The 22,864-nt window shown below is 46.1% G+C and overlaps 1 protein-coding gene across 1 annotated transcript in view; it reads right to left on the bottom strand.

Annotated features, from left to right (window-relative positions):
- Positions 1-18,886, bottom strand: part of Fat4 (FAT atypical cadherin 4) — a 168,535-nt gene extending 149,649 nt beyond the window's left edge. The window contains exon 1 of the mRNA XM_070022562.1: positions 13,061-18,886. Within this exon, the coding sequence (XP_069878663.1) occupies positions 13,061-18,235 (5,175 nt within the window). The 5' untranslated portion in view covers positions 18,236-18,886. The remainder of the gene's footprint in view (positions 1-13,060) is intronic.
- Between the last annotated feature and the right edge of the window lie 3,978 nt (positions 18,887-22,864).

Below are 22,864 nucleotides of genomic sequence, written 5' to 3'. Positions count from 1 at the left end.
AGGACAGAGGAAAGGGTGTCACAGAAGCACTAGGAGGAAGAGATGTCAATGTCATAGACCCAGGGAGTGAACACAGTAATGAGGAGAGATGACTGGTGTCCAAATATACTTTGAAGACTTTGGAAAGAAATCTGCTTTGCATAAGATGAAAACAAAGTGAAGTGCCAAAGATGATATCAAGACAGGCACTCACAATCCTAGCTGCTCAGCAGGCTGAGATTGGAGGATTGAGCTTCAAAGCCAGCCCAGGCAGAAAAGTCCATGAGATTTTATCTCCAATTAACCACCAAAATGCCAAAGTGGAATTGTGGTTCAATAGGTAGAGTGCCAACCTTGAGAGAAAAGCTAAAAGACAGTGCCCAGATGCTGAGTTCAAACCCAAACCCAGTATGTCATGCGGTGGGGGGGGGGGGGTGTCAGGGGAGGGATGGAAAATGATGTCCCATGACTTTTACCTGAGCAACCAGAAGACTGTAATTGCCATCAGTTGAAAAAGCCAAAAGTGGCTCTGTGGCTCAAGTGGTAGAGGGCTAGCCTTGAGCAAAGAAGCTCAGAGACAGTGCCCAGGCCCTGAGTTCAAGCACCAGGACTGGCAAAAAAAAAAAAAAGCCAATTAAACTTAGCACCAGTAGCTCATGCCTGTGATCCTATCTACTCAGGTGGTTGAAATCTGAAGATCATGGTTCAAAGTATCTCAGTCAAGAAAGTCTGTGAGAGTCTTATCTCTAATTAATCACAAAAAGTGCCAGAAGTAGAGTTGTGGCTCAAATGGTAGAGCCCCAGCCTTGAGCAAACAAACAAACAAAAAAGAACTTCAGGGACAGTGTGTAGGCCCACAGTTCAAGCTTCAGGACCAACACCAAAAAAAATTTAAAAAGTCATTTGAACAATGAGTAAGTATTGTGTTTAGTATCTAAATATAGAAGTCAGGAGAGTACGGTAGATTTGGTAGTCGTGTGTGTGTGTGTGTGTGTGTGTGTGTGTGTGTGTGTGTGTGTGTGTGTTTAAATTGTTGTTCAGCATCTTGATTGATTGCATCCTCTGGGTAATGAGAACATATTAAAAAGAGAAGAATTTCAAGAACTGATTCTCATGACCTTCAAACATTTACAGTTTAAGAAGTCAGAGAAAAGCTGGTAAAAAGAGATTGAAAAGAATGTGGTCAAAGACATAAAAAAGACAAAAAGTCACTGATACTGATTATTTGGAAGTTGAAAATATTTAACCGAAGTGAGAAAACTACCCGTTCAAATGTTCTCAGTTAGGTGCTGATGGCTCACACCTGTAATTCTAACTCCTCAGGAAGTTGAGGTCTGAGGATCACAATTTAAGGCCAGCCTAGACAGAAAATTCCTTGTGACTTTCATCTCAAATTACACAGAAAAAAATTGAAAGTAGAGATGTGGTTCAAGGGGTGGAACACCAGCCAACACCAACCAGAATAAACGCCAAGCAAAAGCACAAGGCCCTAAGTTCAAGCTCCAATACTGACAGACACATACCCAAAAAAATGCTCTGTGGGTTAAATAAGTGCGCTTGGAGAAATGACACTAGATCCAGCAACGTGCCAAGGTCGCTATTGACCTTGGTAAGAGTAACCTCACTGGAGGGTCAGGAGCCAAGCCTGTTATAAATGATTTAAGAGATGATGAGAAGAAAAGAGACAGGCATAGGCCAATTGTTCAAAACAGTATTGCCAAAATTGGTAGGTGGAAGGAAGTGAGTCAGTAGCTTGGAAAAATGGAAATCCATTCCTGTCTAGGGTTTAATAAATCAAAACAAAGAATGGACAGTTATAAGTATAATCTAAAGAAAGAGCTAAAAGTGATCCAAATACCAGGCAATCACCTAAATTGCCTTGGCTCCTAATCTGTTCTTTATGGAAATATATAGAATGATGGAAACTTTTGGGGTGGCAATAACTGTATGCTATAAGGAATACAGAAAGTACTAATTACTCTTAAAGAGCTGTGCTGTGTTGGGATTAACATAACCTAGAATCAGAATACTGACAAGCTTCTTTCCAAATGTTTCTGTGTTATCTCTTTCTCTCTTTTCTCTTTTCTGTTGTGTGTGTGTGTGTATGAATTTTCCATGAGATTTTTATTATTATTTGCTTAAGACCCACAACTCTACTTCTGGCTTTTTGGTGGTTAACTGGAGATAAGATTCTCACAGACTTTCCTACCTGGGCTGGCTTGGAAGCTTGATCTTTAGCTTTCAGTCTCCTGAGTTGCTAGGATTACAGGCATGAGCCACCAGTGCCTAGCTTCAATTTGTTCTTAAAAGCTTTAAAATATTCAGTTTTTACTCATTGTTTCTGAAGTATATATGTATGTTTGTAAACAAGTCTCTGTAAACAGGAAGATTAGCTTCCTATAGTCAATTCTTGTTTACCATATATGTCACCTGGAAGTTTGACATATTTCATTTTCATAATCTGAATTCCAAATTGGACACAGGCATTAACATCAAGGTAAATGCAACTCTCTTTGCATAAAGGATGCATGGAAGTTCATACATAATTACCAGTGTACATGTTATAAAGAATATTTGGTTTGTTTGTTTGATTTAAAGTATTTTGTACCTGTACAGGGGCTTGAACTCTGGGCCTTGCATATTCTCTTAGATTTTCCTCTCAAGGCTAGTATACAGCTCCATGACAGCTCCACTTCCAGCTTTCAGTTAATTGGAGATGAGTCTCTCAGACTTTCTTGCTCGAGCTGGCTTTGATCCATGGTCCTCAGATCTCAGCCTCCTAAGTAGCTAGGATTACAGGCATGAGCTAGTAGCACCCATCTATAATGCACAATTGTATAACAGGATATGAATGTTCTTCTAGTAGTCCACATTCTTATTTCATATGCTGTTAATAGTGGCTGTTGTGGCCAGAAATGACACCCTGAGAACATTCGAGAACAGTTACCGTAGACGGTTCATTTGGTATCCTTTAAGCAACTTTCAAGTTCATCTGGACCCATGTCCCTTGACCACTGATCTTTTTGTTTCCACTCACAAGCTCCTGTGGTGAGGTCTAGTTATTGCAGGGAAGATGGGAAAGAGCTGAGCCCAGGCTTTATTAATTCTTGGAATAGAGGGCGCACTCCTGGGCCCATTAGTCTTCTATGTCATTAACACAGCAATACTTCACAACTAATGAGTGCCCTGGGCAGTATTTCATCCTAACGATGACAAAGTGCAAGCTACAGACAAAGCAGTGAAAAACCCTAAGCTCAGAAATAATCCTAAGCTCAGAAGTAATTTTCAGAAGCACTCCAAGTACAGTGACCTCAAAACCTACTGGGACAATAAATGATGTAAAGGATGAAGGTTTTAGTAATGGCAAAAAATAAATAAATAAATAAAGGAAATACCCAGCAAGTTCCTCTTTAGATAGGTTTTGCCTTTATGTATGTGTGTGTGTATATATATATGTATATATATGTGTGTATATATATATATATATATATATATATATATATATATATATATATATCAGCAGAATACCAGACCAGATCAGGCATATTTAACAGACATTATCTATGGGGTGTGTGTGTGTGTGTGTGTGTGTGTGTGTGTGTGTGTGTGTGTGTGTGTGTGTGTGTGTGTGTGTGGTGTGTGGTGTGTGGTGTGTGTGTGTGTGTGTGTGTGTGTGTGTCCTGAATATTTTTGTTCAAGGCTAGTGCTATACCAATTGAGACACAGCTCCACTTCTGGCTTTTTAAATGCTTAATTGGAGATAAGAGTCTCATGGACTTTCTTTGCCCAGGCTGACTTCAAATCTCACACCTCACTCTCCTAAGAAGCTAGGATTATAGATATGAGCACAGGAATGTGCACCAGTGCCTGGCTCTCCACAGCTATTGAATATATGCAGCATGGACTACCAAACACAGTTGTTTGTGTCTTAAGAACTGTAAAGTCTGGGAAATACTGGTGGCTTACACCTGTAATCCTAGCTACTCTGGAGGCTGAGATATGAAGATTACAGTTCAAACCCATCCCAGGTAAGAAAGTCTGTGAGACTCATCTCCAATTAACCTGTGAAAAGTTGGAAATGGAGGTATAGTTCAAGTACTAAGAGTATCAACCTTGAGTAAAACAATTAAGCAACAGTGCAAAGCCCTGAGTTCAAACCCTACTACTAACACACACCCAAACACACACACACACACACACACACACACACACACACACACACACACACACAAGACCTTACTAAGCCCTTTAATTTGCAGCATCTTTTCCAATATATTTTAAAGTACATCAAGAAGAAATAAAACAAATCAGTAAATAATCACCCATTGTTTAAAAAAAGAGCAGATGAAACTCTAAAATATCTTCCTTCCTTAATATAGTCTCCATTTTTATCCCCTCCATTCCAACATCAGGACACAGCACAGAAAAGTGTGACACACCTGTAATCCCACCACTCAGGAGGCTGAGCTCTGAGGATTTAAATTCAAAGATAGTCTTGGCAGACAAATCCAAAGGAACTAATTTCCAGTTAAATAGCAAAATGCAGACCTGGCTCAAGTATTAAGAGTGCCAACCTTGGGCAAAAAAACGTAAGGAATAGCACCCCAGGCCCTGAGTTTGAGCTGTAGTACCAGCACAAAACCAAATAAATAAACTAAGAACAGGCACCTACTGCTTCCAGACTGGGCAGTGCTGTGAGGGGAAGGCCCCAGCAAGTCCTGTGTTGGCCACCCATCCCTAGGCCCTAGACTCTTCTCATCTCCACCCCTCCAGCGAACATCCTGTCCTCAATCTAAGGCCTAGCTGGCATCACCAAACTACCACTGGAAATGACCTAAATTGGACATTTTCCCTTATTTCATATACAAGATAATGTTTCTTAACAAACACAAAAGTGAAAAAAACAATTCTTTAAAGCATACATGTTCTTATATCTACAAAGTACAGGGCACATCTCTTAACTAAGCCTGCATATTGCTCTGACTTTCTAGAACAGTGGCTATGAATACAAATTCTAGAGTTATCCAAATCTGGAAGAAAACTTATGTTCTATCTAAATGAACTTACTTAACTTTTTTTGCAGGGAAGGGGGATTGCATAGTTTCCCATAACCATGAAATGGTGATAGTATTATTTGCAATTAAGTTTTAAATAATAAAGTTGTTTTAAAAGCACTTTCATATATCCAAACGTACAACTAGTAATAGTAATAGTCAACTAGTAGTAATAGTACAACTAGTAATAGTCAATAATTACTGTATTTTCTATCACATACCCAGCTCTCTTTAGAATAGTATCAGGTTTGTTTGTTCATTTAATTTTTTTGTCCCAGCCCTGGGGCTTGGACACATGGCCTGGGTGAAGTTCTGTGTTTTCCCACTTGAGGCTAGAACTCTATCATTTGGGTCACAACTCCACTTGTAGCATATTGGTGATTAATTAAAGAGTCTCATAATCTTTCCTGCTCTGGCTGGCTTTGAAGCCCAATCATCAGGTCTCTGCCTCCTGAGAGGAGTAAGCCACTAGCTCCTGGCTAAACTGTGACCACCAGTGACCTGACTAATACCGTCCTCACTTCTGTTAGGAATCTTTATGTTTTCCTTGTAAGAATGATTTATTATCCAACTACTAAAACAGTCTAGTTTTTTAAAAGAATCACATTCCACCCACCTAATACTCAAATCCTGCCTTTATTATTTTTTATTAATAAGTTTTTAGTGTGAAAATACCATATAGAGGAGCTACAATTACATGAGCAAGGTTATGAGTACATTTCTTATCAAGCATTGTTGCCTCCTCCTCTGTTTCCCCTTACCATCCCTGCCTTCCCCTCCCACCCCCCCAACCACGCGCCCCCCCCTCACCACCCCGGTCAGCCAAAGTTGTAAAGTTTGTTTTTCGACATAACGATTTGTACATCTCATTGTTGTAATGGGACCACCTATATCCCTATTTAAACAATTTGTTTTTTCCTTTCCCCTCCACAAATTATACCAACATCAAATACAGTGAAAACAGGGGTTGTACCGTGGGGGAGGGACATACAAAGCAACAAAGAAATCATCTTATAAATATGTTAGAAACAATAGCAAAAAAGAAAAACCACTTGAGTCCTTATCTTGGGGTTCATTTAGCCAAACATCAACTTATCTGACCCTTTCTGCTTGTCTCACACATACACTAGTTAATGCAAATAAGGGAAGCCATGGCACCTTATGTTTCTTTGGGCCTGGCTTACTTCACTTAATATAATTTTTTCCAGGTCTTTCCATTTCCTAACAAATGGGGCAATGTCATTCTTTCTGATGGAGGCATAGAATTCATTGTGTATATATATCACATTTTCTTGATCCATTCATCTACTGAGGGGCATCTGGGTTGGTTCCATATCTTAGCTATGGTAAATAATGCTGCAATAAACATAGTTGTGCTGGTAGCTTTAGTATGGTCTTGTTTGTGATCATTTGGGTAAATGCCCAAAAGTGGGATTGCTCTCAAATCCTGCCTTTAATATCTTATTACTAGTGAATCTTTTCTGTTTTCTTGAAGTGCCAAAATCTCAGTAGCAAACAACTGCCTCTCTCTCACACACACACTGTAGATTGTGCACTGTCCCCTAGGTAAACCAAAAACCTGTGTCAGGAGATCCAGACAGCCAAAAATGTGTTCTAATGACAGAAAACACTGCATGGCTCATTTAGTGTGTTGACACATGTAGTAAAGGTACAAAAGAAACAGCTATTATCTTACACAAATCAGAATAGCAGCTTGGAAATATTTTAGCAGTAACTGTATTTATTGCCAGGTATTCACAGTAAAAATCAAATGCCATTTCCAAAACACAGACAGACACCAGTGGATCACACCTATAATCCTAGCTACTCAGGAGGCTGAGACCTGAGGATTGCAGTGCAAACCCAGCCCAAGCAGAAAAGGCTATACAACATTTATCTCCAATAAACTACTCAGAAAAAGCCAGAAGTGGCACTATGGCTAACAGGGTAGAACACTAGCCTTGAGCAAAAAGAGACTCAGGGACAGTGCCCAGGCCCAGAGTTCAAACCCCAGCAGGGGCGAGGAGGAGGAATAAAGTAATTGAAAATAATGAAACAGCTTGGCACTGGTGGCTCACGCCTGTAATCCTAACTGCTCAGGAGGCTGAGATCTGAAGATTGTGGTTCCAGGCCAACCCTGTCAAGAAAGCCCATGAGACTATCATCTCCATTTAACCACCAAATATGCTGGAAGTAGAGTGTGGCTCAAGTGATAGAGTGTCACCCTTGAACATTAAAAGCTCAAGTATGGAGCGCAAGCCCTTAGTTCAAGCCCCAGAAGCACCAGTACAAAAAAAATTAAGACAGAAAGAAAAATATCCCTTTAAAAACAATAAAATAATAATTATAATAAATCAAGACTCCGATTACAATATCTTTTGTGGCAAAGATCAAATGATGCTCTGAAAATGTTGTTCTCTACCTAAAAATTGTGGTCTCAAAGGAAAGCATGTGTTGGAATTGTACATTGAACTAGTTGTTTTATTTGTGAAATATTATTTTCACATGAAAGAAAAGCTCCTCAGGAACTAATTTTCAATAAACAAACAAACCTACTATTCAAGGCAAAGAAGTGTAGCTTAAGCTGATACATAACATTTCAAGTTCTGAGTCATCTCTAACCATCGCCACTAAGGTCAAAGGCAGCATACTTAAGGATTTTTCTATAACTGATGAACTGATATTGAAGCAGACCTCAATATCAGTGGAAAAGAATAATACATTCTGGCGATGGTTCTACACAGTTATAATGATAGCACCAAGAATACAGGGGAAAATGACAGATCTTCATTAAAAAGCATTGGGTCAACTTTATAGGCACACACAGAAGAAAGAAATTAGCCCTGTATCTCTTTTTTTAGACCTTTGCCTCTTACTTATATTTATATAAGTAGCTTGAAATAGATTAAAAGTTTAAATGTAAAACCTGAAGCTATGAAATCATTAGAAGAAAACAGAAAATGCTTCAAGACATTCGTTTTGGCAATGGTTTTGGCAAAGACAATAAAAGCAACAACTGACAAGTGGGGTACTTCAAACTAAAAAGTTTCAATACAGCATGGGAGAAAATGTATTCATGGAAGAAAATATTTTCCAAGTATACATCTGAAAATACATAAGTAAATAGCAGAAATGGATTATTAGATTAAATCATGATAGCAGATCTGAACAGACGATTCTCAAAAGAAGACAAAATAAATGACTGTTGAAAAATATACAACAGCTGCACACCAGAGGCTCAAGCCTGTAATCCTAGCTACTCAGGAGGCTGAGATCTGAGGATCAAGGATCGAAGCCAGCCTGAGCAGGAAATGTCCAAAAAAATCTTATCTCCAATTAACCACCAAAAAGCCAAAAGTGGAGCTGTGGCTCAAGTGGTAGAGCACTAGCCCTGAACAAAAAACAAACCTCAGGGACAATGCCCACACCCTGAGCTTAAACTCAGAATTAGCACAGTAAATAAATGAGTAAATGAATAGATAACCAACTTGAACCTAACCAAGTAGTACAACTTGCAGACCAAGCCAAGTTAATACACAGACCCTGGAGGAGAACTCAAGAACCAAGAAATATAAACTAACAAGACAAGTATGAAAGACATGGGAGAAGTTCCTTCAAAACTTAAAATGAGAATGTTGGTAAGACCCAGTAATCTTACTGCTAGAAATATAAGCAAAAGCAATGATCAGCGTATTGGAGGTATATCTAAATTCCCATGTCACTCTTTTTATTTTTTTAAGTTAAGAAGGTATCAGTACCAGAGGTCTAAAACATGTACTGTTGGGGAGGTAGGGGGGCTAGGAAAGAGAGGTACAAGGAGAGGAGGGCAGATAAATGGAGAAAGGAAGGGTGTGTGAATGCAGCCATAGCACGCACTGTGTTATGTGAAAATGAAGTCCCATAACTTGAGGGGAGGGTAGGGGTAGGGAAATGGGAGAGGATGATGGAAGGGGGAACAGTGATCAGGATGCAATGTACTCATAAACTGGCATGTGGAATTGCAGCCCCTTTGTACAACTACTTAAGGATCATAAAAGTAAAAAGGGAAAGAAATAAAGTAGTCTTTAAGTAAGATGAAAACATTGTATCTAGTGCAGATTTTAACTAAATAAGCTTTAAATTTTGCTTTAGTATTAAAAATAGAAAGTCTCAATAGATAAGACATCCCTAACCAAAAGCCCTTTTGGGTGGTTTTGAAGAGCACAGAAGAGTCCTGCAATCCAAAAGGTCTGAGAACATCACTTTGTACTGTCTAAACTGTAAACTCCACATCAGACTCCCCCACTCCATGTCCATGCTTTTGGAGGTTTCAGACAATCTTCAAGTCATTTGTAGAGCAGAGGTAATTGCTATGTTCAATTAATGATAGGATCAGATTTAACACTCCACTCATCCCCCCACCCCCCAAGCTTTCTTGTGTCAATTTATTCCCCATGCAGGAACATATATTCAGATCTTAGCCATTCTACCCTCTCACTCAGAAAATGTGCTTCAAGTGTCTGTGGTGCAGCAGGTACTATAAAACTGAAGAAGCAAAGAGCAATAACAAAGTTCCTCATCTTTTGAGGTCCAGTTAGGACCTACCCACATGCCCTTAGGTAACATTTATTTTAAAAAATGAATGTTTACCTGGGTGCTGATGACTCACGCCTGTAATCCTAGCTGAGGCTGGGATCAGAAGATCACAGTTTGAAGCCAGCCAGGGCAAGAAAGTCTGTGAAATTCTAATCTCCAATTAACCATTTTAAAAGCCAGAGGTTGCTGTGGCTCAAGTGGTAGAGCTCCAGCTTTGAATGAATAAAAGCTAACTCCCAGGCCCTAAATTCAAGTACAATCACAGGCACAAGAAAAGATAAGTTTGCTCTTGTGTAGGAGTTCAAAAACAATTGATAGAGACTTTATAGGAGCTACTCTAACAAAATCATGACTCTGCACGCGTCTGAATAAAAAAAAAAAAAGGAAAAATAAATCTGTGTCTTCAACTCAAAATAATGTCTTCAAAGGCCTTCCTATTCATGCCACCTCAAGCAGGGAGCTTGGAAAAGAATGCAAATTCAGTGGTTTAATTTTTACCTGTTGTCTCTCTGCTTAAAGAACACATGATCAACCACAACTCTGACCAGAAAACTGAGTGAGTAACTCTAAATCCTATCAGCATAAACACAAACTTATAAGTGAATTGAACAGTCTGGGTGTGGATACAATTAAAAAATCATCTCTAACAACCAGAGGTCATTCATAACTTCTTTTGGCACAATTATAAATTGAGCAAAAGAAAAAAAGAACACTTTTCTTGTCTACCTTTGAAAAATACAAGCAATAAACTCCCAACTACTGCTGTAATATTCTTTGGAATAATTTTTTTAATTGCTTTCAAGTTCAGAGTGCCTGGAGATTGGAATGTAAACTCAGTTTTCAATTTCAGTCCTTAAGTTCACAGACAACATTCTGAAACAATGTTTTGCATTTTTTAAAAATCCTATTGAATTCTCCTTAGGTTTTTAAATGAATGAATTACAGTTTGTATGATAACTTTTAACTGATGTTACTTGATGTTAAAAATAGGCACAGTGTCATCTATTACTGACAAAATCATTTTAATGACTATTTTTCCTAACTCTTACCTTTCAGAGGAAATGTTATTCAAGATATATTGCCTGTCTAATGAACAAAGAGCAATGAACAATAATGAACTTGAGCATAGATTCTCATTCTACATAGTATTCTAGAGTATTCTAATAGAATCTGTACAGTATTCTAATAAACTGCAATACCCTGAACTAAACAGCACCTAGTAATGTAACTGTTTTATACTTGAACAAAGTCATCCAAAGCCCAAACTGCTTGCCTTCAATAAATATTTTGACTTTCTATTTAAATCTCTTCACCAAAGAAATCTAGACACAGAGTTTGGTATCTAGAGAGTAAAATAAAATTACACATTGTCATGATAAACCCTGACATGAGCCAAACCAAACCACTCCTGCATTTCAGATTTGGTTTTTTGCCAGTCCTGGGGCTTGAATTCAGGGCCTAGGCACTGTCCCTGGGCTTCTTTTGCTCAAGGCTAGTACTCTACCACTTGAACCAGAGCTCTATTTCTGACCTTTTCTGTTTGTGTGGTACTGAGAAATGGAACCCAAGGCTTCATACATGCTAGGCAAGCACTCTACCACTAAGCCACATTCCCAGCCTATATATTTCAGAATTTTCTAAAGAGCTAAATAAAACAGAGCCATGATCAGAGCTGGTGGCTCACATCTGTAAACCTAGTTAGTCAGTAAACTGAGATCTGAGGATTGCAGTTAGAAGCCAGCCCAGGCAGTAAAGTCCATGAGACTCTGATCTCCAGTGAACCAGGGAAAAGCTGGACGTGGAAGTATGGCTCTAGTGGTAGAGTGCCAGCCTGGAGCGAAAAACCAAATAATCGAAGATGCCAAGTTCAAGCCCCAATACCCACACAAAATATAAAATTAAGTCAAAACAGCAGAAAAATAAGTAAAAGAAGATAATTTATCTATAAACTTTCGGGACTATGCATATAAGATAAAAGTAAACCTCATTTAGAATACTATATCTAAGAGTTACATCTACTAAGTATTCTATTTTTAATTGTTTCTACTTCCCAGTAAGACGTGGACGGCACAGATTCAGTCAGCTATCATGAAAATGAATGATGATGGGGAGCCTTACAGGATAAGAACAAATGAGCATTTAAAATGAAGCAAGCTCCCCACCTCCTCCCCAAAGAGAAGAGACCAAGAAAACAAACACACGAGCCTGTATTTCACCAGCATGTTGTATTTGGGTGACCGCCAAGTATCACAAACCACATTTGATATTTTGTACTTTTGGCTGAGTAACAAGCTCTAGAATATCTGTGAGGGAAGGTAGAAAAAAAAAACCTAGAAGACAGCAAATGAGACCTTCCCCAGTATCACTGGATCAAAGCAGGACAATGATCAGCTCAACACGGGAAATAATTCAACTGAGAAAATACAATCAATGAGACCGTGGAGGTTGTAACCTAGAGTTGTGATAGGAAAGGCCAAGTGTGGTATTCTCTTGGCTTGTACCGTGAAACACCAATCCCTTACCCATCAGCATGTACTTCTATATGGCATTACACAACTTGGTTTGGTTCATTCATAAAACATGATATGCTTTCAGGGGAGGAGAAAGGATGGACCTGAGTCAGAGGGTGGAGCTTAGAATGTACTTCAGATGATGTCAAGAGTCTCCTCCCAAACTTGGCTCAGCCCATCAGAATTACTCACTTTTGAAAAAGAATATGCCAAGATTGCTAAGTACATGGCAGTTAACCTCATGTAAGTTCTCACACTGATCTCCACATCTACTCATCCCCAAAAGCTAGGTCACCTTGCAGACTTCTACTGAAGGTTTTCATTGTGCAACAGGGAATTTTTTATTCTGGGATTGCCCTCCCCTGGAGGTCATCCTTACTGAAAGGTAAGTGTAGATTGCTACCACAGTTCAGTTCATATAAATGGATCCCACTTACTATTTCTCCTTAGCCTGATGATTTCTATGAGGTGATGCATATACTAGAAAAAAATGTCATTAGAGTAACCAAGATCATACCTATACTTTTTTTCTGAAATAGCATTTATGACAGAACTTTTTTCCCCTCTGCTCCTTTTTATTAAAAAATAATAATAATTCAGCATTAAAAAAAAATAAGGGAAAATAACTGGGTAGCAGTGGCTCACAGCTGTCATCCTAGCTATTCAGGAGGCTAAGATCTAAGGGTCTACGTTCAAAGCCAACCTGGGCAGGAAAACCATGAGACTTCAATCTCCAATTAACCTTCAAAAAGCCGGAAGTGGAGGTGTGGCTCAAGCAGTAGAGCACTAGCCTGGTTTTAAGCCCCAGGACTGGCCCAATCAAGCAAACAAACCATCAATCTATCAACCAGTGGAAATCATAATAGGGAGAACACACAGAGACAATTACGTACATAAACATCGCATTCACAGCAAATACAAAGAGAATTCCAGAATCATTACCTCTGCTCTCTGCGTCCTGGGGAAAGCCGACGATTTCTCTATGGCGTAAACGTCCACCAGGTAAAGACAGGCGCCCTGCTCCCGGTCCAGGACTGCGGCCGTCTGCAGAACGCCCGTGTGTCGCCCGATGGTGAAGAGGCGACCCACTGTCTTCTCCTCGCAGCGCACAGACACGATGTAGTACTCCACGGGGGCCTCGGCGCCCCGGGGGCTGGCCGCCTCCACCGAGATGACGTTGGTGCCAATGGGCTCCCCTTCCTTCAGAATGGTGATGTATTTGGGCTGCGTGAACGCGGGCCCGTCCAGGCCCTGCAGAAGGACGGTCAGTTCCGTAGTTGATCGCCTGCGCTCAGGGCCAAGATCTGTGGCCGCTACGATGAGGTTGTAGACGAGCCGCGAGGGCACCAGGGCAGCGGCCACGCGCAGGTCCCCACTGAAGCGGTCCACGCTGAAGGCGCCCGCGTCCCCGTTGACGATCTCGTACTCCACCTCTCCGTTGACTCCTTCGTCCGGGTCAGCGGCCAGGAGGGTGGTCAGCACCGAGCCGGCCACGGTGGCCGGGTCCACCGCCAGGGCATTCTGCGAGATGAACGTGGGGACGTTGTCGTTGAGGTCCGTGACCAGGATGGTGACATTCTTCAAGGCGCAGCGCCTGGTCTCCACGGGCACGGCCTGGTCGCTGGCCCTCACGGTCAGCTCAAAGAGGTTGGCGAACTCGCGGTCAATCTCGGCGCTTGTGTAGATGACCCCCTGGGCCTCGTCTATGCAGAAATGGCCCCCGCGGGGCCTCTGTTGCACAATGGCGTAGGCCAGCCGGCCGTTGATGTCAGCATCGGGGTCGTGCGCCGTCACGGAAAGGACCGGCGAGCCGACGGGAATGTTCTCCTCGATGGACTTGAAGATGTCCCCGGGTGGAAAGCTGGGTGCGTTGTCGTTGGAGTCTCTTACCTGGATCACCACTGACATGGTGGATGAGCGAGGGGGCCTGCCGTGGTCTTTGGCAGTGATGTTTAGTTTATACAGAGACTGGGTTTCGAAGTCCAGTTTCTTGGCGAGGAAAATGCTGCCAGTGTTGGGGCTGATGCTGAAGGTCCCGTGGTTGTTGGTCCCGGTGATGCTGTAATGCAAATCGGCATTGTCCCCCGAATCCGAGTCCGTGGCCGTCACCGACGACACCAGCTCACCAACCCTCATGTTCTCCAAAACGTCCACCATTAGCGTGGCCTTGGGGAAGGAAGGATTATTGTCATTTTCATCTAAAATCTCGATGGTTAGTGTACAGGTTGAATTGAGGGAGATTGCTCCTGAATCCACTGCCTGGATCACTAAGGAATAGGCGGGTGTGGTTTCATAATCCAGGGTGCCGATAAGCGTCACCTGACCTGATATGCTGTCCACAGCAAAATGCCTTTCTTCATTTCCTTTGATGAGATAATAATGAATCAGTCCATTATTGCCTTCATCGACATCTGAAGCCGATACCCTTAAAACCTGGGTCAGGTTAGCTGCTGTCTCTGATATGGTAGCTTGGTAAAAGTCTTTTAAAAATTTAGGAGCATTATCATTTATATCCTTCATGTACACATGGACACTCGCCTGGTCCTTGAGCACATGAGGGAGCCCCTGGTCCATGGCAATGACTGTGAAGCTGAACATGGCGTTTCCCCTCTGTCTCACAAAAGACTCCCTGTCGAATTGACGAGTGCTTGTGATTTCCCCGGTGATGGCATGTAACTCAAAGTCTGGCTGCGCCATCTCAAAGGAATACCTTACTTCTCCATTAGGCCCCAAATCTTTATCAGCAGCACTTACTTTGCCCACAAATGACCCAGCTGCCTGCTCCTCTTCAAAGTAAAACATGTAATTAGTGCTGTTGAAAAGAGGTCTGTTATCATTAACATCTTCTAGAATCACAGTCACGTTCACAGTAGCACTGAGTGGTTCAATGGCTCTGTCAGAAGCAACAACCATCAGAACATATCTGTCTTGAAGCTCACGGTCAAGTTCACTTTTTATATACAGCTGACCATCTGGGAAGATGCCAAACGCACCCGCGGTGTTGCCTTCCACAATGTCATATGCAATTTCTCCATTGGCCCCAGAGTCCTGATCAGAAGCCTGAACTTGGAAGAACCGAGAATTCACAGGTTCAGACTCAGAAAGAGTGACCTCATAAGAAATCTGGTCAAATACAGGTGGGTTGTCATTGACATCATGGACATACACGGTTACAATGAGGCTAGAGGAAAGCTGGGGCACCCCGGTGTCACACGCCAAGATTTCCATTTGGTAAGAACCAGCGTGTGCATCCAAGGAACCCAGGAGACTAACAGTACCATTCCTTTCATCAATGGCAAACAGATTCATGGGGTTTTGTTTCAGACTATAGACCACTAGGCCATTGACGCCTTCATCAGGATCCTCTGCTTTAGCTTGGAAAACAGTGTGGCCAGCCTGCCAGTTCTCTACCACATTGACACTCTCCACGGCCTGGAGGAAATGAGGAGCGTTGTCATTCAGATCCTTCACTGTTATGTTCACCTCTGTGTCTCCAGTCACTGCACCACCACTAGCTACTACTTTGAGCTGATAAAATGCCTGGTCTTCTCTGTCGATCACACTGGCTGTGGTCAGCTGTCCTGTGGCCTGGTGAATGGCAAACACGCCTTTCTGGTCCCCAGTGGTAATGACATAGGTGATGTTCGTGTTGAGATCCATGCTTGTCGCTGACACTCTGCCCACCTGATAGCCCAAAGCCACATTCTCAAATACCACAAAGCTATAGGCCGCCTGGCTGAACACAGGTGGGTTATCTTGTGTGTCCAAAACCGTGATGGTGACAATGGCCTGGTTGGGTGATTGTAAATTGCCACCATCAGTAGCCACTACTTGCAATTGGTAGGCTGTTTTCTCTTCTCTATCTAGGGCCATCCGAGTAGAAATCACCCCACTCTGAGCATTGATCTGAAACCTGGACCTGTCCCCTGCTGAAATGGTATACCTGACAGTTCCATTGGGCCCCAGGTCAGGGTCAGAGGCAGAGACAGTGGTCACATAGCTCCCTCCTGGTTCATTCTCTTGGATATGAGCAAAATATTGGACAGGATAGAACACAGGAGTGTTATCATTCAGATCCACCAGACTCACGTTGATGCGGGCCACGGACGTCTGGGGAGGGGAGCCCAGATCTGTGGCCATAACCCACAGAGAGTAGGAGGCTTGCTCCTCCCTGTCCAGAAAGGAAACTGTGCTCAACCTCCCTGACAAAGGGTCCAGCCGGAAGGCCCTGTGGGCACCTTCCGGTTCCTGTAGGGAGAAGCGGACTGTCCCATTGTCACCCAAATCCCCATCCTTTGCACCAACCACGAGCAATTCTGTCCCAGTTGGGGTATTCTCCACCACAGACACCTGGTACCCTTGTGGCTGGCTAAACACTGGCTTCTGGTCGTTCACATCCAAAAGAGTAACGACTAGCTGAGCGTAGGACACTCTGGGGTGGACTCCCTGGTCGCGAGCACTGATGTTCAGTACAATCTGGGACTCGAGTTCACGGTCCAGGCCCCCAGAGGCTGCAGTGGTCACCAGGCCACTGTGCTCACTTATCCGGAACCACCCCAGTTCATTGCCAGAGACGATGCTGTATCGCAGGTTGGCATTGAGCCCTGAGTCCCCGTCCGTGGCAGACACCCCACTCACGTAGCTCCCAGGGGGTGCCTCCTCACTCAGGTTCACCCGGTACACCTGCTGGGCAAAGACTGGCGGGTGGTCGTTGATGTCGTTGACGAAGATCACCAGGCTGGCCACAGACGAGCGCGCCCGGGTCTCTGCCGTGGGGGGCGCCCCGAAGTTGTCAGACACGGAGACCGTGAGGTTGTAGGAGGGGATGCGCTCGCGGTCCAGGGCACTGGCCACTTTGATGAGGCTCAGGTTGGGCACTTTGCTCCTCTGCACCTCAAAGTGGCGCTGCTCGTTGCCTCCGAGGATCTGCACAGAGATGTTGCCATTGGCCTCCGGGGAGTCGGCGTCGGTGACGGTGAGCAAAGCCACCACGGTACCCACCTGGGCATTCTCGTCCACGGAGGCGTAGCGGGATGTGGCCGGGAAGTACCGGAACTTCACCACCGGGTCATTGTCGTTGACGTCCAGCAGTCGGATGAGCGCCTCGGCACGCCCCGTCAGCGAGGGCACACCCCGATCCATCGCCTGGACGGTCAGCGCGTACTGGCGCCGGGCCTCGAAATCCAGCGGTTCGCGTACCGTGATGAGCCCCGTCTCCGGGTCCATCTGGAAAGGGGTACCCTCGTCCTGCAGCCGGTACCTGATGTCCGCGTTGGTCCCCTCGTCCGCGTCCGCCGCTGCCACCTGCAGGACGCTGGAACCCACGGCCGCGTCCTCGAGCACCCCTGCCTGGTACTGGGTACTGTCGAACACCGGGGGGTTGTCGTTGATGTCCTGCACTGTCACGTTCACCTGCAGGTACCCCCGCCGCTTGGGCTCGCCTTTGTCCTCCACCTCCACCAGGAGCTGGTACTGCGGGGTGGCCTCGCGGTCCAGCCCGCCCTTGGAGACGAGGTGCAGGAAGGCGCCCTCGCCGCTGGGGTTCAGGGTGACGTCCAGACGGAAGCGCCCCGCCGCGTTTCCCTGCACGATGCGGTAGGAGCGGTGGTCCACGCCGTTGGAGCCGATGTCCGCGTCGGTGGCGGTGTCCAGGATGACCTGCCGCCCGCTGCCGCTGTCCTCCTTGAACGTGACCACGATGGAGGGGTCCGGGAAGACGGGCGCGTTGTCGTTGAGATCGCGCACCAGCACGCGCACTTCGGTCGGATAAGTAGGTGAACTGGACAGCACCACCAAGTTGATCACGTCGCTAGGCAGACTCTCGCGGTCGATGGTGGCCGTGGTGTACAGGACTCCGGTGCTGCTGTTGATGGCGAATAAGGCGTGGCTTTCGCTGAGCCGGTAGGTGAAGCCGGGGCGCGTCTGAATGGCGCCCACCAGGGTGCCGGGCGGTTGTTCTTCCAGAACCTGAAACACTTGGCGCTGCTCGGCGCCCTCGACCCAGGCGGGGCCGGGCAGCAGGCAAAGCAGCCACAGGACTCGAAGGAGCTGGGATGGGCACAGCGTGAGGGGCGGCGGGCACGCGTGGCCCTCAGCCCCGTCCGCTGCCAGGGTCATGGTCCTTGGCGTCCAGAGCGGAGTCCCCGCAGGGAAGGAAGCTGAGGAGAGGCGGGGAATCCTTACCCGGTCGGATGCAGCAGCGGAGGCGATCGGCTGGGGCTGAGACTCCTAGAGTGTCAAAGGCAGTTCAGTCCGGCCCCAGAAAGACCCCTGCAGCCCCGAAAAAAATGGGTCCAGGTCGCCCGATGCACGCAGGGCGCAGGGGAAGATGCTGAGCCCAAAAGCGGCCGCGGACTCCGCGGGCCCCTGGCGGATCCGCTCAGGAAAGTTGTTCGGCCCTCTGGCTTTTTTTTTTTTTTTCTGTTTGCCTTTCCTTGAGTTTTGTTTTTGATCCGCAGAATCGGAACGCTCTGGCTCGAGTGGGTAGGAGGTATGTGATTTCAGAATTGAATCTGAGCAATCAGTGCAGAAAAAAACAAAAACAAAAAAAATCTCCAGAAACTTTAGAACTTACCCACTGTGGAGAGCTGGCGTTGTTCAAGGAGCGAAGGGAAACCTGGGGAGAGCGATTTCCCTGCCCTCGGGGAGCTGGAGACAGGGAGTTCCTGGAGACCCTTCCTCATAGATGCGGGCTGCGACACCCCTCCCTCCAATCCGGCCCTGGCGGCGGCCGCCTAGGCCCTCGGGAGGCGTGTGCGCGCCGGCAATCCGCCGCGTTCCCGGCGCTCCGGCGGCGGTGTCCCGAGCGCTCAGCTCTGTTCCTGGCTCTCCAGCCGCCACCGCCGTCGCCGCCCCTGCTGCGGCCCGGAGCCCGAGACCCGACGCTGGCAGCCGCCAGCCCTCCACCGCATCGTTCACCTCCGCCTGGGCGCCTGCCCATCCATTATTTGTACATCCAAGTGGAGCGCGGGGTTCCCTTTCTTCTCGGTCTCCCGAGGGTCTGGCCGGAGCGGCGCGCGAGCCCCCGCGTCCCCTCCGTTCAGTGTGGCATGGGGTTCTCGCCTCGGGCGACTGGGGTCGGAAGCCCTCTCCGGGCTGCGCGCTCCGCTATTGTCCTGGGTCAGTTTCACTTTGTAATCCACAAGGCTTTTTGTTTGGGGCGGGGTGCTGGGTCCCCTCTTCTCTTTCTCCTCCTTGGTCACCGTGGCGATGCCGGCGGGGAAGCTGGACGGGCTGTGAAGGGACCTTGCGCAGCTCCGGGCCGCGCCTGTCAGCGCTCAGCTCGCCTGCCGGGGCCAGAGGTGGAACCGTGTAGCGGCTCGGGCTCGGCGGGTCCCTCCCAGCCCCCGCGGCGGCCCGCGGCCCCGCCCCTTCCCTGCCGCGCGCACTCGCGCACACACACACACACACTCATGCGCGCGCAAGATCACACTCAGGCACGCACACATGCGCGGGTGCACACACGCGAACACAGACGGGTGTACTGGGGTGCACACATGTGCCCTGCACACATGCAGGCGCACACGGATGCACACGCTTACGCGCGCGCTGTACACGCGCACGCACTCATGAACACCCGCGCGCGTGCACACGCCCATGCAAGCACACACTGGTGCACACACTCACACGCGCGCGCGTGCATCCACACGAGTGGGCAAGCACATATGCACAAACACACACATACACACACGCGTGCCCTGACCGGGGAAGGGCGGGCCGCGGGCTGCAGCCCAGCTCGGGCTCCGAAACTTTGCTCCGCACTCAGTGATCCCCGGCGCTGGAGTTCTCCGCCACTCCCCCGGGCTCCGGTCCTGTCACCTACCGTCCCGCCCCCGCCGAGGCCTCATTGGGCCGTGGTCCCGCTTGCCACACCCACCATGAACGGGCGCCTCTGTCTGTCCCGGCCTCTGATTAGTTGCTCGGGATGCTCATCACTCCCCAGGCCCGCCCCGGGGCTGTGGGCGGTCCGCGTGGGAGTGCAGCCCGGCGGAGGTGTTGAGTAGGGAGGGGGCCACTGAGCCCCTCATCTCCTCATGCTCTTTCCCCCCACCCCTCTGGGCAAATCTTGGCCAGCGTCCCCTTTATAACCGCAGAGTGCGGCTGCAGAATAGATGGGGGGGTGGGTCCGGCTTGCGAATAAACTTTAGTGGAGGAGGGGGGTGGGAGGGGGCCGACCCCAGGTTGTAAGGCCCGCAGGGGTAAAGGGGGTCGTGGAGAGTAATAAAAGGGAGGCGGGGGGTACGGGCCTGGTAAAGCGGGAGGAAGGATTAAGCCAAGCCTGTCTGGGAATGCGCCGCGCAGATTGCCTTAACCCTTTCCGTGCCCTTCCTCTCCCACTGCCAGAAAGATCTGCGGAGTCGCTGTGTTGCGGGATCGGTCAGTCACCCATCGCTGGCCTCGCGACGCAGTCCCCGAGCGGCCCCCTCGCCCCTCCGCCCCGCCTTCCCGGAGACTACACCCCTCAAAACCCCGTCCCCAAAACCCCACCCTCTGCTAGGGGGCGGGGGGGGGCAGGCGGTGTCTGCTAGGCGTTGTTTTCCTCACACCTGGAATTCGGGTGTCAGAAAAAGCCTTCCCATTTCTGAGGTGACCACAACGGCCTTTGGAACAGAGTCCCGTTCTTTTCTTCTGAAAAAAATTAGTTTTGGAATTTTGACCCATGATGGAGTAATTTCGCCCTCTGGATACTTTGTAGCCAAAGGAAATCTAATAAAGGTTTTGTTTAGTTTGGGGTCCAAGGGAAGACGAGGGATACGAAATAGGAAACAAAATGTGAGGAAGTTGGAAATGCTAACACCATGCCCGCCTGCCACGTCTTACGGGCGGCGGGAACTCTCCTCATCTTTCTTCGCCACAGATAGGTTTTGTGAGAGTACGCATTGCTTCTCCAACGGAGAAAGAATAACTAGGAGTAAGGTCAGTAATTTTCCCCTTTAAGGGAAGTAACTTGCAAAACCATGAGTTTAAGCCAGACAATGCAAAATATAGGGCATATGTCATACATTTCTTCCTGGCCACAAGAACGCCCCTCCAAACGCGAAGCGCGCTGCGCGCTGACGTGAGTCAATACTGCCCTCTGATGGGCACTTCCGGCCCTACATCGTTAGCCCTTGGTTTCTTGCTTCAAATTAAACCCAGACTGGCTGGATCTGGTTACAAGTCTAAGGCCTCCTAGCCCAGGGACAGTAAAGATCCCTAAGAATCTCCTACTGGGAGGGGGGGGAAGGGGGGACCCGCAGGGGTAAAGTGGGGGAGGGGAGTGGGAGAAAATGAGGGAGGGGTAACGCTGTTGAAAAAGAAATGTACTCACTACCTTAATTATGTGAAAGTAACCCCTCTGTACTTTACAATTTTTTTTAAATAATAAAAGTATAAATCCTCAAAAAATCTAAAAAAACAAAAAAAGAAGAAGAAACAAAGAAATCTCCTACTAGTGCCTTTCCTTACCTAAGGTTAAAAAGCTAACAGAGCCACAGGACATAGAACATTTTCAAAGCCTGCTCCTGCAGAGGGCCTGGAATCCAAGCTTAACACCATATATACAAATTTACACGCAAAAACGACCACAATTTCTTAATTTTACCTTACAGCATTCAGTGTGCATACTGCATATGCACCTGTAGTATGCTGGGATCAGACAAGAGAGTGGAGTCCAGCCATGTCTGGATTTTTCAGCTCTGAAAACCATTGAAGTCTTTTTTAAAGGAGATATTTTTAAGCTTTTAATCATTTGCTTTCTCTCTCCATAAAGCCACAACCTTATTGTCATTAGTTTGCTATAATTTGGCAAACGATTTGTAGATTGAAGTAGTATCTATTATTATTATCAGTATATACAAATCATGGTTATGTTGTGTGATTCAGGATAATATCATTTCTCTTTTCGTTTGTAAGTTCCTCATAATTCAGTTCTTTTGAAACAAAAGACCAAGAAGCAATCAGATCATTATAAAATATAGTGAATATTCTTGGGTTGTTTTGTTTGTGCCCATCCTGGGGCTTGAACATAGGACCTGAGCACAGGACCCTGGGCTTTTTTACTTGGGCAAATCTCTGCCACTTGAGCCACAGCTGTACTTTCAGCTTTTTGGTAGTTAATTGGAGATAAGTGTTACACTTTCCCACCCACGCTCACTTTGAATATTGATCCTCCTATCTCAGCTTCCCCAGTAGCTAAGATTTCAGGAGGCTGTTTTGTTGTTGTAGAAATTGTTGCTTTTTGTTTTTCATCATAAACTTTGCTTATTGGTTGGGAGATTGAGTGGGATAATCCTCACATGGCAGTAGTTTTGTTTTTAGTCTGTGTCTGTCTATACTAGGGGGTATCAGCTCAGAATGCCATGTTTGCCAGGCAGGCACTCTATCACTGAGCCATATTCTTGGCTTTCATTGTTTTTTAGGTAGGGTTTCATGTTTTTGCCCAGGACCTGCCCCTCAACTGCAATCCCTCAACCCATAGCCTTCTAATAGATAGGATAACAGGCACTGAGTACCAATAAGGTCTTGTTAAATGGGATGGAGTCTTGCAAACTTTTTTGCTTCCTAGCATAACATTGACCAAAATACATCATACTACCTGTTGGTTTGTTGACTTGAAACCCCTTTGCACAACTATTTAAAGATAATTTAATTTAAAAAAGGAAAAAAAGAGGGAGAAAGATAAGAAAGAAAGAGACACACATACAGAGAGACAGAGACAGAGCAAGAGAGACAGAGAGAGCTGGGCCTCTGTGGCTCATGCCTATA

The sequence above is a fragment of the Dipodomys merriami genome, unplaced genomic scaffold (genome assembly GCF_024711535.1).
Source record: "Dipodomys merriami isolate MVZ:Mamm:240054 unplaced genomic scaffold, mDipMer1.0.p SCAF_15, whole genome shotgun sequence".
Taxonomy (NCBI): domain Eukaryota; kingdom Metazoa; phylum Chordata; class Mammalia; order Rodentia; family Heteromyidae; genus Dipodomys; species Dipodomys merriami.
This window is presented reverse-complemented; position numbering and strand designations above follow the sequence as displayed.